The sequence below is a fragment of the Saccopteryx leptura genome, chromosome 3 (assembly GCF_036850995.1).
Source record: "Saccopteryx leptura isolate mSacLep1 chromosome 3, mSacLep1_pri_phased_curated, whole genome shotgun sequence".
NCBI lineage: Eukaryota > Metazoa > Chordata > Mammalia > Chiroptera > Emballonuridae > Saccopteryx > Saccopteryx leptura.
In genome coordinates, this window is record NC_089505.1 from 277,862,869 (window position 1) to 277,880,744 (window position 17,876).

Consider the following 17,876-nt stretch of genomic DNA (forward strand, 5'->3'; position numbering starts at 1 on the left):
CTCAGGTTTTCCCCATACATGCCCATAATTAATAGAGTTTTCCAAACATAATATCTGTGATGGATTTGCCATGTGTTACTTGAGCATCTGTGCTTGAGTTTTTTCCCTTTAATGAGAGAACAGAAACAAGTAAAAAGTAGCATTGTAGGTTAAAAGTAGTAGCCATTTACCCAGGTAGACACTTTTTCCAGTTGTGCCTTGTTAAAAAAAAATAAATTTATTCATTCATTTTAGAGAAGCGAGAGAGAAAGAGAGAGAAGGAAGAGAGGAGGGGGAGCAGGAAGCATCAACTCCCATATGTGCCTTGACCAGGCAAGCCCAGGGTTTTGAACCAGCAGCCTCAGCATTTCAGGTCGACGCTTTATCCACTGCGCCACCACAGGCCAGGCCAGTTGTGCCTTTTTATGGTGGCAACGAAAGTGCATGATTTATTTCTTCACTGAGATAATTTGTAGGTAGGAAAAACTGAATATTAGTGAAGTTAAAAAAAATAATCATTTGAAACATGAGAAAATGTTTAAGTGGTCAAGTCTTCACTTGACCTTTTATCAATACCAATACCTGGATAGAGTTGTTCTTCCATCGTGCATTCTTTTGAATGAACTGAGAGGCAGTATAATGTAGTGATTAAAATTGTGATTTTTGCAGTGTGACTGCCTAGGTTCTAATTCCATACTAACTTCACTGTGCCTCAGTTTTCTGGTCTGTATAGCTAGATAAAAATAGCATGTACTTCGTGAAATACTTGTGTAGATCATATGTAATTTGCAGAGAACAGTATTTTTTTTTAATTTTTTTATTTATTCATTTTAAGAGAAGAGAGAGAGAGAGAGAGAGAGAGAAAGAGAAGGGGGGAGGAGCAGGAAGCATCAACTCCCATATGTGCCTTGACCGGGCAGGCCCAGGGTTTTGAACTGGCAACCTCAGCATTCCAGGTCGATGCTTTATCCACTGCGCCACCACAGGTCAGGCCTGCAGAGAACAGTATTAAGTGCTAGCTATTATTTATTATTACTATTAGAGTGCATTAACGAGATTCGATGAGTAAAGTGGGGTGGAATTTTTAAGACTAATTAGAACTTTTATATTTTTAATTCTTAGATTCATTTATTTCATTATGCTGGCCTTATTTGTTATTTAACATGTAATCTCATCACCGCAGAATTCACAAATGAGTGATGCAAGACAAAAATTAAACCCAGTATTTCCACAGAAATTGCTGTAGCTATGAGAGAATACAGGAAGAATGAGAAGAATCTGCCTTCTTTTCTGTTTTGTTTTTATTTTGTGGGGAGCTAAGAGTTTAAGGATCTGTTCCTTTATATACAAAAGCTAAGCACAATAAAATGCTGTTAAAATTTTGTTTTTAATCTCTGCTTTGTTCACCAGTCCACATTTTCTTTCTTCTCTCCACCAGGTGGAAGTGTAGCCCTCTGTGCTGTGTCTTCTTCCCAGTTCTAGTCTCTGCTGCATTCAGAGGGGTTAGGAGGGAAAAAAGATAAACACCATATTCAAGAGTATGATATATTCCTTAAGCTGGATTTTACGGCATCATATTTTAGTTATTTACTAGAGGATAATGAAAACAGTGGGTTAGAGAAGGTTCCTTTGCACGAATTCTTTAAATTCAACTGAAGTCAACTCGAACCCATTATAAGAAATTTTTCAGTAGCTCAATAACTGCATAGGACTGGACGCAACTAATAAAATAACATCAAAAAAAATTTTTTTTACATTTATTTTTGGCATCAAAATATTTTTAAGTGTGTTTAATCAATGGATATAAACCTTTGGCATCCTTAGCAAATTGGTTTTCTATAATAATCTGTGAAAACATTGTTCATGATAACTTTGTTAAGCTGAGTCATCTTATTTTCCAGGTGCAACATTGTACTGCAAGTTAATCAATACAGTAACTTAAGTCACTTCTGCTCTAATGGAAAAGTATGAAAAATTAGCTAAGATTGGAGAAGGGTCTTATGGCGTTGTATTCAAATGCAGAAACAAAACATCCGGACAAGTGGTAGCTATTAAAAAATTTGTGGAATCTGAAGATGATCCTGTTGTTAAGAAAATAGCACTAAGAGAAATACGTATGTTGAAGGTAGGTTAACTTTATGTCTCTATAATGTCATGGTATTGGGTGAAATAATGTGTGCCAAGTTTACAAAGAATTTTAAAGTGTGTGGTTTGTTTGTTTTTTTCCATTGGACTTAAATTCCTTTGTATCAGTAATTTTGGGAAATAAATTGATCATCACTCTGGACTTTGGCCACTCTGATGTTTAGCTGGTATTATGAGTATGGCTGTAGATTGTTAAAATAGTATTGAAGTACTTCCTTCTGGTTGGTAAATCCCCACTTCCCTAAGTCCCTCATTTCCCCGTCCATGACTTGCATCTGCTACCCTTCCATTCTCTTCCCCATAAACTAGTAAATAAAAGAGTGTCCACTTGCACAAAGGAACTACAGGACTGTGCTGGTGGGCTTGTAGGCACTGATATGGACTGGTTCTGCCTCTGATCCCCTGGTTCATAAATATATTGAATGTCACTCCCAGCTATGTACACACATTGTACATAAAGGTTTGGTTATAGTTGTTCCTACTCTGATAGGTTTTGACATATAAGATTTATAAGTTCTCAGTGTAAACAATTTCCATAGGATAGGAAAATTTTACAGTCAGAGACCTGAAAGATGCTTTGCATCAGCACCCTTATTTTATCAGAGGAAACTGAATCGCTTCTCAAACATTAATGTACATTGGAATCCCCAGGGGACCTTGTTAAAACACATATTCCCAGTCGAATTGGGGTAAGCCGGATATTCTGTATTTCAAACCAACTCCCAATGGCACAGAAGCTCCTAGTTCATGGGTAACAAAAGTCTTGTGATTTCCCTGACTGGTTGGTTCAGCGGTAGAGCATCAAGCCGGCGTGTGGAAGTCCCAGATTTGATTCCCGGCCAGGGCACACAGGAGAAGCGCCCATCTGCCTCTTCACCCTTTCCCTTCTCCTTTATCTCTCTCTCTCTTCCCCTCCTCTGCCTCAGGTGCTAGAATAGCTCCGATTGCTGCGGAGCAACACCCCAGAGGGGCCGATCATCGCCCCCTGGTGGGCATGCTGCATGCCAGGTCCATCCCGGTTAGGTGCATGCCGGGAGTCTGTCTGATTCCCCGCTTCCGCTTCTAACTGGAAAAAAATTTTTAAATTATTAAAAAAAAAAGTCTTGTGATTTCAAGAACACAGAGCCGATTTTTACTTTTGACATGTTATCTGCCTTCAGGAAATCCCCAGAAATCCAGAGTGGTTTTTTTTGCATTTTTCCGAAGCTAGAAACTGGGAGGCAGTCAGACAGACTCCCGCATGCGCCCGACCGGGATCCACCCGGCATGCCCACCAGGGGGCGATGCTCTGCCCATCTGGGGCGTCGCTCTATTGCATCCAGAGCCATTCTAGCGCCTGAGGCAGAGGCTACAGAGCCATCCTCAGCGCCCCGGCCATCTTTGCTCCAATGGAGCCTCGGCTGCGGGAGGGGAAGAGAGAGACAGAGAGGAAGGAGAGGGGGAGGGGTGGAGAAGCAGACGGGCGCTTCTCCGCTTCTCCTGTGTGCCCTGGCCGGGAATCGAACCCGGGACTCCACGCCAGGCCGACGTTCTACCACTGAGCCAACCGGCCAGGGCCCAGTTTTAAAGGGACATAATAGCTTATTATCCTTTTCAAGTAATATTTGTTGCAGATTTTCTCAACTAATGAGTTCTAGTGTTTTGTTTAAAATATTAGATAGACAGAATTTTTTAAAGCACTTCCATCCACTGTTACCTTGTAGCCAGTGGCACCACAGAGCTAAGTCAAAGGGTATTTCTGAACTGGGCAGTGCTTGTTTTATTTTTTTTTTTTATTTTTTTTGTATTTTTCTTAAGTTGGAAACGGGGAGGCAGTCAGACAGACTCCTGCATGCGCGGACTGGGATCCACGCGGCACGCCCACAGGGGGCGGGGGGGGGGGGCTTGCTCTGTTGCAACCAGAGCCATTCCAGTGCCTGAGGCAGAGGCCATAGAGCCATCCCCAGTGCCCGGGCCAACTTTGCTCCAATGGAGCCTTGGCTGTGGGAGGGGAAGAGAGAGACAGATAGGAAGGAGAGGGGGAGGGGTGGAGAAGCAGATGGGTGCTTCTCCTGTGTGCCCTGGCCGGGAATCGAACCTGGGACTCCTGCACGCCAGGCTGACGCTCTACCACTGAGCCAACCAGCCAGGGCCTGTTTTCTAATAAAAGTAATGCTCTTTATCCACTGCCACCCCGAGTCTTCAACTAACCTTAATGCTCAGGTTACAAGTTCCCCAACTGGAGAATGAACTGGAAGGTTGAAAAGTAGCCAGATTCCAACTCAGCGTGGTTTCTGTGATGATGACTCCAGCGGCCATCTCTCCTGCTTTTGGTAGTTACACCCGTGCCCTGAACACCTTCCCTCCAGGATATCTGCACCTTCCCTTCCTCATATACTCCAATTATTTACATTTGATTTCCCTCTTCCTTACTACCTGTTTCACTTTTGACAAGCCACTGTTTTTCTGGGCCAAGTTAATTCCATTGGCAAAGACATGTGACCAGGCTGAACCTTGACGTCACATCCAGCAATGGCATCTGTGAATCCCTTACTCTCCTGCAGAGATAGTTTCGTTTCTGTTCTACACTTTTTGCTGCACACCAGACGACTGGATTACCTGTGTGGCCCACTACTCTGCTGTTTGCCTTTCTGCCCTTTTAGGCAGCTGAGCACGTAGAAAAAAAAAAGGCCTGATTTGATGTTCTGAGAATATTTTTAATGTGTAATAGATTCCCTTTTCCCAAAGTACTGAGTAGCAGGCACATAGTTGCAAGGTGATATTTTTTTGGTCAAGCCATACTTACAGATACTGAGATAGAAGATGCTGTGTTAAGTCCTTGTACTTCGGACTCTGCTGGGTCTGCAAAATATTTATTGAGCTTTACCATGTACACAATCCTGGGCTTCCTTTTCTCATATAGCTTTCTGAGTAAATGCTATAGGGTTTAAAAGGTGATACGTCTACTATCCTAGGAAAACAACAGGGAAGACAAAGCATACGTAGGAGAGAGCAGATGTTCAGGTCTAGAACCGGAGTTGGTCTGGTTAGCATTCTTTTTCAAAAGTATGTTGGTTTATATGCTAAGTTGTGTGGTCACCCTAGATATCGGCAGGGCGAGCATATGTGCCAGTTTGCCAGGACAGCCCTGGCTTATCCTCATTACCCTAATAGGATGATAATTACATCATTGCTCTGGTGATGGATTTTTCCTTCGGTTTACAAAGTTAAACAGGCTGCCTTGTGAAATGCTTCAGTTTGGGAATAGAATTTAACACAAAACATCTGAGCATGAGAGAGAACAGCAAAATTAAACAGAGCTGGAAAATGACAAATTAAAAACAGATTAACGGCGTGGACTCCTAGAATAGGTGATTTATTCGGGCTTGAAGGTTGGGATCTAGTATTTCTGAGCGCCAACACCAAAAGCCAGACTGGGTTTAAATCCAGCTGACATTTACATTAAATCCATGGCAGTATGTAAACTAAATGGGTATTGATGATTTTATAGTCTTATGCAATAATTCCATTTCCTCAGTTGTGTATTGAGGTTATTTTATGACTTTTACATTTAGAATTTCCACAAAATGTTGAAATATTTTTGGTTTTAGTGCTTATATTTTAAATTGTGTCCCTTATTTATAATTTCCAGAGAGATTCAGTTTAGTTACCATCCATTATGGGTACTTCAGGCAAATTCTTCAATTTTTCTTCCAACTTTAAGATTCCATGATTCTTACTAAGGTAGTTTCTCTTGTAAGTAACTGTAATAAAATCTATGCAACCACAAGAGTTGCATAGAGAATGATAGCAAGACCTTCTTTTCCTAAAATTGGAAGGGATTCAGGGAGAAGCACTTCTAAGAAAACAAATCACCAAACTTTGTATTTTAATTTCTTTGCAGCAATTAAAACACCCAAACCTTGTGAACCTCATTGAGGTGTTCAGGAGAAAGAGGAAGATGCATTTAGTTTTTGAATACTGTGATCATACACTGTTAAATGAGCTGGAAAGAAATCCAAATGGGTAAGTAACCTAGAAATTGACGTTCCGCATGCTCAGGTCCCAGCTCCATTGTCTGTGGGATTAACTCGGGCACGTTTCAGCTCTGAGCCACAGTTCTTTTGGCCAGAGGCACCTGCCCGCTACCCCTGTCCAATCTCAGTTAGGATGTGCTCAATGGCAAACAAATATTAACCTAGAATAAAAACAGTTAGGAAGACAAATCTGCAAATATAAATCACAATGCATTTCTAGGCAAAATTATGTACTGGATTGTTTGAATGCAAGGAATGAACCATGGTTTAATATTAGGACATCTATTCATATAATTCACTGATAGGTTAAAGAGGAAAAAATCCATATGGTTGGTAAAATTTGAAAGGCAGTTGATAAGTTCAGCATCCTCTTCTGATTTTTTAAAAAAGCCTTACAAAGTAGGTTTAAACTACTCTCTTAGCATACATGCACGCACGCGAACACATACACACAAACCCTTTCAAATCAACAGCTAATTTTATACCCAACACTAAAGGAACCACCATTAAAGTGAGAGGAAAGAAGACAAGGACATCAATTGTCACCACTATCATGAAAAATTGTTCTGAGAATTCTAGCCAATGTAGTGTAATAACAAAAATTAATAGAATATATTACTTTTGGAAACAAGATTAAATTGCCATTATTTTTCTTATATTCTGCAAAAGTCTAAGAGAATTGCCTAAAGAGTTATTAAGATGAATAGAATTCAGTACGATTATAGCACTCCAAATTTCACACACCAAAATTAACAGCTTTTGTATCAATCAGTACTTTAAGAAAATCTAGTGGAAAAGAATCCCATATAAATATCAACAAGAACAAAAGAAATTAGGAATAAAGATAAAAAATAATTGTTAGGCTCTATATAAAGGTAACTACAAAACTTAACTGGGTACATAAAAGATTTGGTTTAAATGGACATGTATTTCTAGATGGGAATAGTCATTATAAAGATACTGTCTCCTGATTTACTTAGTGCTCAGAAATCTAATCAGAATGCAAACGGGATTTTGTTTTAACTTGAAAAACACTAAATCTCAAAAATTTTTGGGAACCCACAGTACAGTGTACAGATGATGTGTTGTAGAATTGTGTACTTGAAACCTCTATAACATTATTAACCAGTGTCACCCCCGTTAATTTTTTAAAAAATGGAAAAAAAGTTTTTAGAAAAAGGGAACTTTATCTGTCAAATATAAAATCATATTAGTTTTAGAGATTCTCTTTGGCAAAAAATACCAGAAGCAAAACTAAAAAAGAAGTGATAAGTTGGGTAGATATATTGCCAAATGATGAATCAATATAATTTCATATCTATATATGCAGATCTTGCAGCTCAAAAATTTTTTAAAGATTAACACCCACTTAGAAAATACATTCATTCAAAAAAATTTTTTAACTCATACTGCTAAGCCAGGCTAGGTGCTAAGGACCCAGCAGTGAACATGCAAAAAAAGTTGCCTTGCCTGATGGACCTTATCTCCAGTAGACAAGAAAAAGAGGGGAAAGTGAGTGATACACCTAGGAAAACTCCCTGTTAGATCAAGAAATTCACAAGTTTTAAAGAAGATACCATTTCTTACCCTTCAAATTGGCAAAGGTTTTTCAAAAATCGCTATACCCAGAATTGTCAAGGTGAGAAAAATCAGGCACATCATTCACAGCTGGGGACAGCATGTATGTAATTAGGGCAGTTGGGCAGTACGTATGAGAATCTTTGAACCTGTTTCATCCTTTGACCAGAAATTCCATTTAGGGAAATTTATATTAAAACAATCAAATAAGTGCAAAAACTGTATACATAAGAATGTTAAACATGTCATTATTTATAAGAAAAAACATTGGGACTGGCCTAATTTTCAGCAGTAAAGATTTGTTAAATGTACTTGGCTATGTCTATACAGTGAATCACTAGGCATCGAGCCCATTAAAAGCAAGCTGTAAGCCCTGGCAAGTTGGTAGAGCATTGACCCAGTGTGAGGATGTCCCAGTTTGATTCCTGGCCAGGGCACACAGGAGAAGCACCCCTCTGCTTCTCCACCCCTTCCTTTCTCTTTCTCTCTCTCTCTCTCTCTCTCTTTTTCTCTTTCCCTCTGCAGCCTTGGGTTGATTGTACTGAGTTGGGCTTGGGTGCTGAGGATGGCTCCGTGGCCTCCGCCTCAGTTGCTAAAAAAAAATGGCTCCACTTGTAAATGAGCAAGGGCCCCAGTTGGGCAGAGCATCACCCCTAGTGGACTTGCCAGGTGGATCCCAGTCAGGGTGCGTGCAGGAGTCTGTCTCTGCCTCCCCTCCTCTCACTAAATAAAATGGAAAAAAAAGCAAACTGTAGAAAAATAATATTCCTGGGGAACTGATTCCTGAACGGGTATGTGAAAATGAGATTACAAAGCTGAACTTTCAGTGTAATTGAAGGGTGGTGGGAGGGGAGCCTGGAGAAGACTTGGCATCTCCATGTAATGCAATTATTTCAAGTGAGATTATTAAGGTGTCCTCAAGAAGGCAGAACCAGCCTCTTCACACTCCTTATCCTGAGAAGAAATGTTTGCTGGATGTTCTTAGTTATATGATCCTCCTAGTTGTCCCTTTTCCGTGTGTGTGTGTGTGTGTGTGTGTGTGTGTGTGTGTGTGTGTGTGTGTCAGAGACAGAGACAGAGAGAAGGGCAGATAGGGACAGACAGATAGGAAGGTAGAGAGATGAGAAGCATCAGTTCTTCGTTGTGGCTCCTTAGTCTCCTTAGTTGTTCATTGATTGCTTTCTCATATGTGCCTTGACCCCGGGGGGCTACAGCAGAGCAAGTGACCCCTTGCTCATGCCAGCAACCTTAGGCTCAAGCCAGTGATCATGGGGTCATGTCTATGATCCTACACTCAAGCCAGCGACCCTGCACTCAAGCTGGTGAGCCCGCACTCAAGCTGGATGAGCCTGCGCTCAAGCAGGGACCTTGGGGTTTCGAACCTGGGTCCTTTGCATCCCACTCCAATGCTCTATCCACTGTGCCACCGCCTGATCAAGCATCCCATTTCCATTTTTGAAAGGCATCTTTTTCTCATTTAATTAACTGAGAAACTAATTAACCTCACATAAATTCAATCTACAATATGTTGCCATCTAGCATCCTGCAGACATTCTCAGTGTCTGATTTTCCATCATTTCGTGGCAAGCCCAGGAAGCCCGTGGACCGAGGCCTACAGGTACAAGAAATGAAGGCTTCTTTCAGAGCGGCCATTGGGACTTCTGGTTTCCTAAATGTGTCATAAACCAAGATAATAAAACCCTAAACCTGTCCTTTGCTTCTTTCAGTTTTTCCAGGGAAGTGAGAACCAGCCAGCCTGCCCCTCTTTTCTTTTATTACTTTCCCATATGTTGTATGTTCTATCCCATTCAGTCTAGCAAAGCATTGCCTCGAGTGGGCTCTTTATTCTAGATGACCACATGTGACTATAAGTAATTTCTTCATCACTGGCTGCCCATTTATTAGCGTCCCAGCCTCTAATGGTAATTAGTCTCCTGCCTTCAGAACCAGCTTATGCATGTATCCACTCCTAGATTCCCAAGGCCTGGAGTGATTCCCATATCCACTTCTGGTGTCATATTCTGACCTGGTCAGGACTGAACAACAGAATTCACTCTAACCGGTTTAAGCAGAAAGGGATTCCTCACGGTGTTTGTAACATTTCCGAAAGCGCTAGGGAAACGTGCTGCGCTGAGCACCTGTCCTGTTCCAGGCCCCGGGGCCACATTCATGGACAAGACAGAGTCCTTGCAGAGTTACATGTCTTTGTAGAAAAATCCAGCACACTGAGAAATTAGAGAATACCCAGGGAGGGGAGTAGGAGGAACAATAGGGACAAAGATTTAGTGGTGTCCCCAGCATGGCAGGTTGAGGGAACAGCTGAAACCAAGAGGGCGGGCTGGAGCGTGTGTGAGAATAGGGAGGAGAGGAAGGCGGGGAGGTTCATAGAAGTGAGTCCTGAGCAGGCTGGTAGGCCATAGTAGAGGTTGGATTTTGTTCTAGGACAGCAAGGATTTATGGAGAAGGACTCCTTTCATTTTGGATACTGATAATGAAATCAAGTTTTCCATATAGGTTCCATTAGGTTATATAGCAAACTAACAGACAGTGGGCTCTGATGTTGGTCAGCATCAGGATCCCCCTGCGTGGCTAAGAGAGCAGCAGTCTCTGAGCAATCCAGTCTGAATTTCTGGGTCCTGTTACCCTTATTCACTGCTTCAGTTTTGAGCTAAGCTGTCTAGTTTTTGTTTTCGGGCCTTCCCTATCACTTTCTGCATTTGCTTTTTTCACTAACCCAGAGTGTGACATTTAAACATTAAGTGTCGGCTGATTTGTACAGGAGGTTTTATTTCACTCCAAAATGCTTTGAACAAAAATGCTGCCTGTGGCTAAATACTGTTGCAATGCTCTGTCCTTCTGGAATGAGCACTGTGTGAATCTGTGTTTTCTCTGATAACTCTCTTCTTTTTATAAGATTGGTGGTATTTGTAGTTGTTATTTTGTATGTTGTTGAGCCCAAGATGAAATCTGCATTCTTGGAATCTAAGCTCAGGATTCTGTTTTGAACAGAGCCCTGGCACTTCCTGTGAGACGCAGTTAAAACAGCCCTCTTCCACACAATAGTGTGGGACTTTCTTATGACGTTGCCTAATTCCCTGTTAACACCAGTCACCAGGTTCTGCCCATTTCTGCACTCTCGCCCTTACCTTGTTCCCCATTCCAGTACGTGATGCCCATGCGTGTAGTCCCTAGTTCCCACCCAGCATCCTTTTCTACACGAATAGGGCCACGTGTTACTCTTGCCAGTCCATCGCAATGATAAAGTCCATTTCTCTTCCCTCCTCCACTGTCACCCTACTGTAAATCACCAAACCTCACCTAGATTATTAAATTGCCTCCTAATTAACCTTTATGTATCCACTTTGCCCCCAGAAATCCATTTTCTTTATCATGTCATGTGACTTCTTGAGGCCTTTCAATGACTTTCCTTTAAACTTAAAATAAAATCCAAATTCCTTACCAAGATGTATTAGCCCTCATGGCCCCTGCCAGCCACGCCGGCCACCTTGTTTTCCCATGCTCCCATTCTTTCTCACCTCAGAGCTTCTTGCTATTGGGGGTGGGGGTTCTTTTTGTCTTGGTACAGGGTCTCAGTCCCATCTGCCGGCCTCATCTTATCTCAGACCCTCATCTCCTGAACCTGTGTAGAGTTATAATCCAGACTCTGGGTGTGATGGTGGTTCAGTAGATAGAGCATTGGCCCAGTACACTGAGGTCGAGGGTTCAATTCCCAGGCAGGGCATATATGAGAAGAACCAATGAATCACAACTAAGTGGAATAACGAGTTGAGGTTTCTTCTTCCTCTCTTTCTCTCTTTCAAATCAATAGAAAACAATTTTAATCATAAGAAAATAGACTCTTAGGGGATAGACTTCTCAATAAACTTGTGAAATACTATTCCATTTTTACACATGAAGAAAACTGAAAGAGCATATAACTTGCAAGGTTACATGACCGGGCAATAGCACAGCTGGGATTTGAACTTTCTCAGTGCTCAAAATGGCCATACTATTCTTTCTGACTCCTATTTAAAATTTTAAACAATATTGTCTCAAGTTTGACTCTAGCTTAAGGGAGAGAAGATAAAGCTGTATCAGACAGTGTAGGGCCTGACCAGGTGGTGTCACAGTGGATAGAGCGTCGGACTGGGATGTGGAGGACCCAGGTTTGAGACCCCGAGGTTGCCAGCTTGAGCGCAGGCTCATCTGGCTTGAGCAAAAAGCTCACCAACTTGGACCCAAGGTTGCTGACTCGAGCTAGGGGTTACTCGGTCTGCTGAAGGCCCGTGGTCAAGGCACATATGAGAAAGCAATCAATGAACAACTAAGGTGTTGCAACTGAAAACTGATGATTGATGCTTCTCATCTCTCTCCGTTCCTGTCTGTCTGTCCCTATCTATCCCTCTCTCTGACTCTCTGTCCCTGTAAAAAAAAAAAAAAAAAAAGCAGTGTAGGAAATAGAAGCCTCCAGAAATTTAAACTAGAAAGGGATTTAATCCTGAGAACTGACTTGTACAATAGTCATAATTAGAAGAGCTGGGGTCAGAAGGCTGCTGGACCACCGAGGTCAAGGCCATGTCATCATAATTGTGATCTGAGATGGGGCAGCTGCTCTGAGAAAAACACTTTCACATACTTGTTGCTATTTCTCGGCGTGTACCCCAGCCTCACATGGTGTCGTCTTGTCACTCGTACCATACCTGAGTCATAAAGGCCATACCACTGTTCTGGAAGGCAGTTACTTAAAAACTGATTAGTTCAATTTTTAAAAATTGATCTAAACGTATTTAAATATCCAGATATGATAAAATATTAAAGCTGAGTGATGAATGTGTTTGGCATATTAGATCATTTAAAATTTTTAATTAAAATTTACAGTAGATTGATAAAAGAAATCTTGTTTCAAGTATTTTGAAATATGGCAAACAGCAATCCTATCTAATGAATAAGATTGAAAAATAGCAACACACAGAAAAATAGTTGCAGCTTATATGCAGACTCTTATATACACTGAGTCTTTATAAATTAATTTATAAAGGAGTAAACAGACCCATCTAAAAATGATAAAGGCTATGAACAGGAAATATATAAAAGAAGAAATGTAATGGCCAATAATCATGTAAAAGTTAAATTCATTAGTAATGAATGAAATGCAAATGAAAACCAAAATGAGATCTTTTTATTTTAACCACAGATTGGCAAACATAACATTGGCAGAACTGAAGAGGAGATAGGGACTTTAAGGCACAGATCTTTTGTGGGAGTGTAAACCTTCCTTCAAGAGGGTCGTTTGGCAGTACTGTATGTGACTGAGAAGGTGTCATTCATGGGGCACTGATGTGAGCAGGCAATGGAAATACATCACCAGAAAAGTGAAAGGGAATGTAATTGCTGTGCTTTGTAGAGGGTTACACAAAGCACACTACTCCCAGCCAGGTTACAAGTTGCCCAGCTCCCCAGTTCCTCAGTGGAAAATACACCTGCCCGTGGCACTTTCCAGTATTTTCCACAGAGTAAGGATTCTGCAGGGACAAAAAGCTCCCAGGCTGCTGTTCTCAGGGCTCTTTATCCTCCCTGGCCTCCCCTGGCCGTGTACCTGCGGCTTACCAGCTGAAAGTCACTATTACAAAACAATTCCAGCACTTGCTTGACTGAGTATTTACCAACAACATAAATTGGATGAAATGACGGTCAGTCTTCAAGCATATCTTTTTTGCTGCAAAACCAGGTCTGACATCCCCGCAGGATCAAAATGTAATGTGTACCGGTCACTGGTCCCAGAAATCCACTTCTAAAACTTACCTTTAAAGATAATTGCATAACTGCATGCAATGAGGAGGATTACATATATTTATTGAAGCATTGTGTCCAGAAATAAAAATTGGGTTAAACTAATTGTTCATCAATGGGGACCAAGTAAATTATGATGCATCTATATAATAAGATCCTTTACGGCCACAAAATATCTGTATACATATTTGTACTCGTATGTCTACGCATAAAAGTTTCTGAAAGAGGCAGGGACATTGCAGAGGGTGAACTGGGAGGCTAGGCAGGTGTGAGAGAGAATACGTCATGGATGCACTTCCATATTTTTAAGTTTTAAACCATGTAAATGGATTTTATAACATTAAAGTTGAGACGTAAATTCTAAAACATAAAGGAAGATGCCTAAAGGGACAGCTGCCACAAATTACAGCAGTTACACTGCTCACAGAAATTAGGGGATATTTTATAGCTTCATATTCATTTTGAAATTTCCCCTAATTTTTGTGAGCAGTATATTTTGAGGAGAGCAAGGTTTTAGTCAACACTTTTTATTCCTTTACTTTTCTATGTTATTTGAATATTCATACTAAGCATGTGTCATTTCTACATATGTAAAAATTGAAATTTAAAGAAGAAATTATTTAATTTATAGTGGAAAAAAAAGTAAAGTCATTTTCATTAAAACATTTCTACTGGCCTGACCAGGCGGTAGCGCAGTGGATAGAGCGTCGGACTGGGATGTAGAGGACCCAGGTTCGAGACCCCGAGGTTGCCAGCTTGAGCATGGACTCATCTGCTTTGAGCAAAGTTCACCAGCTTGAACCCAAGGTCGCTGGCTCGAGCAAGGGGTTACTCGGTCTGCTGTAGCCCCACGGTCAAGGCACATATGAGAAAGCAATCAATGAACAACTAAGGTGTCGCAACAAAAAACTGATGATTGATGCTTCTCATCTCTCTCCATTCCTGTCTGTCTGTCCCTATCTATCCTGCTCTCTGACTCTCTCTCTGTCTCTGTAAAAAAAATAATAATAATAATTCTACTGTATCCATTACAAGCCCCACTCTTTCCATTTCTACCCCTCTTCTCCTATAACCCCATCCCAGAGGTTTCTTAATTTCCTTTTTTATTATTTTTCCCTAGAGTTGCTCATGGAGTGATCAAAAGTGTATTATGGCAAACTCTTCAGGCTCTTAATTTCTGTCATAAACATAACGTAAGTGACACTTTCTAATGCATTTGTTAATCCTTCATGATGACTCTTTTAAGTAACTCAGGGGTCTCTTTGAAGAATCGAAAACAGGAAAAGCAAGAACCAAGAGACCAAAACAAAAGAAAGTTGCAGAATATGAGGAAAAGCACTGCATTTCTGTGGCTCTTTTCCAATTTCTGTAAGAGTCAAATTTCTAATTTCCTATGCATTTAAAGTTTGTATAAACGAAATGTTTCTTTTTGCCTCAATACCAGCACTTCCTATGATTATGTTTAAATTGGATTAAAGTAAGTTTTTAGTGTAATCCACCATGGCACTTGGTTTGGTTTGCTTTGATGTCTCTTAAGTCTTTTATTCTGTAATAGTCTCCTTCCTCTAGCCTTCTAAAAACATTTCCCACCATCAGTTTATTTAGAGCCGTAGTTCTCAAACTTGAGCATGTATCACAGTGCGTGGAAGGTCTTATTAAGACCCAGTTTGGGCCTGACCTGTGGTGGCGCAGTGGATAAAGCATTGATTTGGAACGCTGAGGTCACCGATTTGAAACCCTGGGCTTGCCTGGTCAAGGCACATATGAGAGTTGATGCTTCCTGCCCTTTTCCCACCCCCTCTCATTAAAGTGAATAAAATTTTTTTTAAATCTTTAAAAAAAAAATGTAAAAAAAATTTTTTTTTAAAGACCCAGTTTGCTGCGCCCACTGCAGAGAATCTGATTCCAGAGGTCTGGGGTAGGGCCTCAGAATTTGCATTTCCAAGCACTTTCCTGGTTGATACAGAAGCTAGTGGTTCAAGGACCACATTTCGAGTGCTGCTGTATTACTGAAATCATTTTGGCTGATTGCATCTCATGTGTAATTGAACTTGTTCTTTCACCTCTATTTCCTGTAAATTGGTATCTATATCTAGAGGCTTGATCATTTTCAGGCTCAGTTTTTAAAGACAAGAATACTTCATATATAGTGCTGGACACTTCTTATTGCATCAGCATCATGAGGCATCCAGAGTCTGATTGTCCCACTTTTGATCATCTTAAAATAGACTTGTGGGTTCAGGAAGTATTTGTTTGATTCCCTGCAAATTTCCCTGTCAGCCTTTTACTTGATGGTTTTAGCATCCATAGATGATTGTTGCCCAGAACCAGTATTTCATTAGAGTTAAAAGGTGGCACTTTTCTAATTCTGTTGTTCCCTCTGCATTTATTAACTGGAATTCTTTTTTTTTTCTTTTTCCAAATGGAAAATTTATTTTAAAAGCACTTGGGTGCAAGTGGGCTGAAACCAGCAAAAGGGTGTCAGCAGTGAGCTGCGGGAGGGAGCAGTAGATAAAGGGGTTCAGGTATTTGCTGGCATGGGGTTTTCTGTTCCTAGACATACTTAGATTAGCATACCAGGGTTGGTTGCCTTGGTTACAGACTCTCTCCTTTTCCCAACTATTAACTGGAATTCTAAGGAGAAGAACTTACCCTCATGGACTGATTACTATACAATACAGTAAAATAACCATGTGATTTTTTCCCCTTTATTTATCAGTACTCACAGTCATGAGTTGGTGTCTTAGCACCCAATAGTGAACAATGAAGGGATTTTCTGGAATGTGGGACATAATTATAAACTTGTGAGTTTTATATATTTCATGTGTTTCAATCCTTTGCAATCGGTTTTCTTGCTGATGTTCAAATTGTCCAGTCTTAAGTCAGTGGGAGCTTCTTAAAGGCCCCTAGGTACTTTTGCTATAATGGTAGGTTTTAAAAAATAACTCTAGACCTTCTGAGTTGGTGCCCACATGGAGGCAGCGATGAGACAGGGATACAGACTACCATGTGGTCCATTTGGATGCCAGCAGAAAGTCTGTCTAGTAGACAACAACTGCTGAAAGAGAATACAAGATTGTGGGACTAAATTTTAATATTAGGAGGAACTTTCCTTAGTTTTAAGAAAGCCAGTGAAGTTTTTGTTAGGCTAAGTCAGAAGCTTTTATTTTCTATTAATCAAGTATAGAGGCATATTGTTCACAAAATGCATAAACTGGTTTTTCATGATGCAAATTGTGCTTTCAAATAATAAAGATAATGCTGAGTTGAATCCACATCTCAGTTTTTCCCACCATGCTTTGGGAGTGATTAGCATTGGCCCAGGGCACAGAGGTTACCGGTTCAATCCCTGGTCAGGGCACATACAGGAATTGATCAATATTCCTGTCCCTTTCTCTCTCTTCCTCTAACTCTCTGGCTAAAATCAATAAATTTTTTAAAAAGAGAAAAAAAAGTTCACCTACGGTTGCTACAGGAATTTTATGGGTAGTTAAAATGACTTTGTAAAAATCTGTTTACCATAAGTGTTTGTACTTCTCATCCCTGTGTAATCAAACACTTCTGTGTACTGGATTATAAACTTGAATGCAGTGCTATGGCTCATATATTTTTGTATCTCTTCAATGCCTAGTGTGGATCTTTTTTTAATAAAAGGTACTTAATAAATATTTATTGACTAACTGGATGAATAAATGAGTCAGCAATCAACCAACCTTCCTACCTAATCATGACTTACTGTTTCCAGTGGACCCAAACATTACTGTAGCTCAGGGCAACTGTCATCATTTCCCTGCTTGGAACAACATATTCTGTGCCTTAAGCTTTAAAATATTGGAAACCTCCAATTGATAATCAGTGACCTTGATTTAAAATGGGTAATTTTTTAGACATAATTCCCTCCTCCAACATGGAAGTGAGTTCTGAACTAGGTTATCTCATTTGATTATGCTCTGGTAAACCTTTCTGTTCCTATCTTTTTATTTTATCTATCAGCTAAAATGCACACAAAGGAAAAAAAAATCTAAATCATATAGAAGCTGTTACAATTCTACATCTAGAACATTTATACTCTTCCCCGTTATCTGTAAGGGAGCCCTCATGATACTCTCAAAGAATAGAAAAGGCAGCCTGACCCAGTGGTGTTGTCAAAGACTCTCAGCTCTCAATCTATGAGACCATCACCCTTATTATTTCCAGAGCGGTGATTCTAACCAAGACAAGGAAGGTTAAAGTAGCAAGAGATTAAGTCCCTGCTACTCACAGTGTGGTTCATAGAGATCAACTGAGAGCTTATTAGAAATGCAGACTCTCAGGCCCATGTCAGACGCACTGAGTCAGAACCAGCCTTTTTTTTTTTTCTTTTTTTTT

General features: G+C 40.5%; 1 protein-coding gene across 2 annotated transcripts in view; it reads left to right on the forward strand.

Annotated features, from left to right (window-relative positions):
- CDKL4 (cyclin dependent kinase like 4) overlaps positions 1 to 17,876 on the forward strand; it is a 38,330-nt gene that overhangs the window by 3,565 nt on the left and 16,889 nt on the right. For both annotated transcript variants that reach the window (XM_066378436.1, XM_066378437.1), the window contains exons 2-4: positions 1,881 to 2,104; positions 6,008 to 6,129; positions 14,629 to 14,701. In XM_066378436.1, coding sequence (XP_066234533.1) covers positions 1,937 to 2,104; positions 6,008 to 6,129; positions 14,629 to 14,701 — 363 coding nt within the window. In that variant the 5' untranslated portion in view covers positions 1,881 to 1,936. The remainder of the gene's footprint in view (positions 1 to 1,880; positions 2,105 to 6,007; positions 6,130 to 14,628; positions 14,702 to 17,876) is intronic.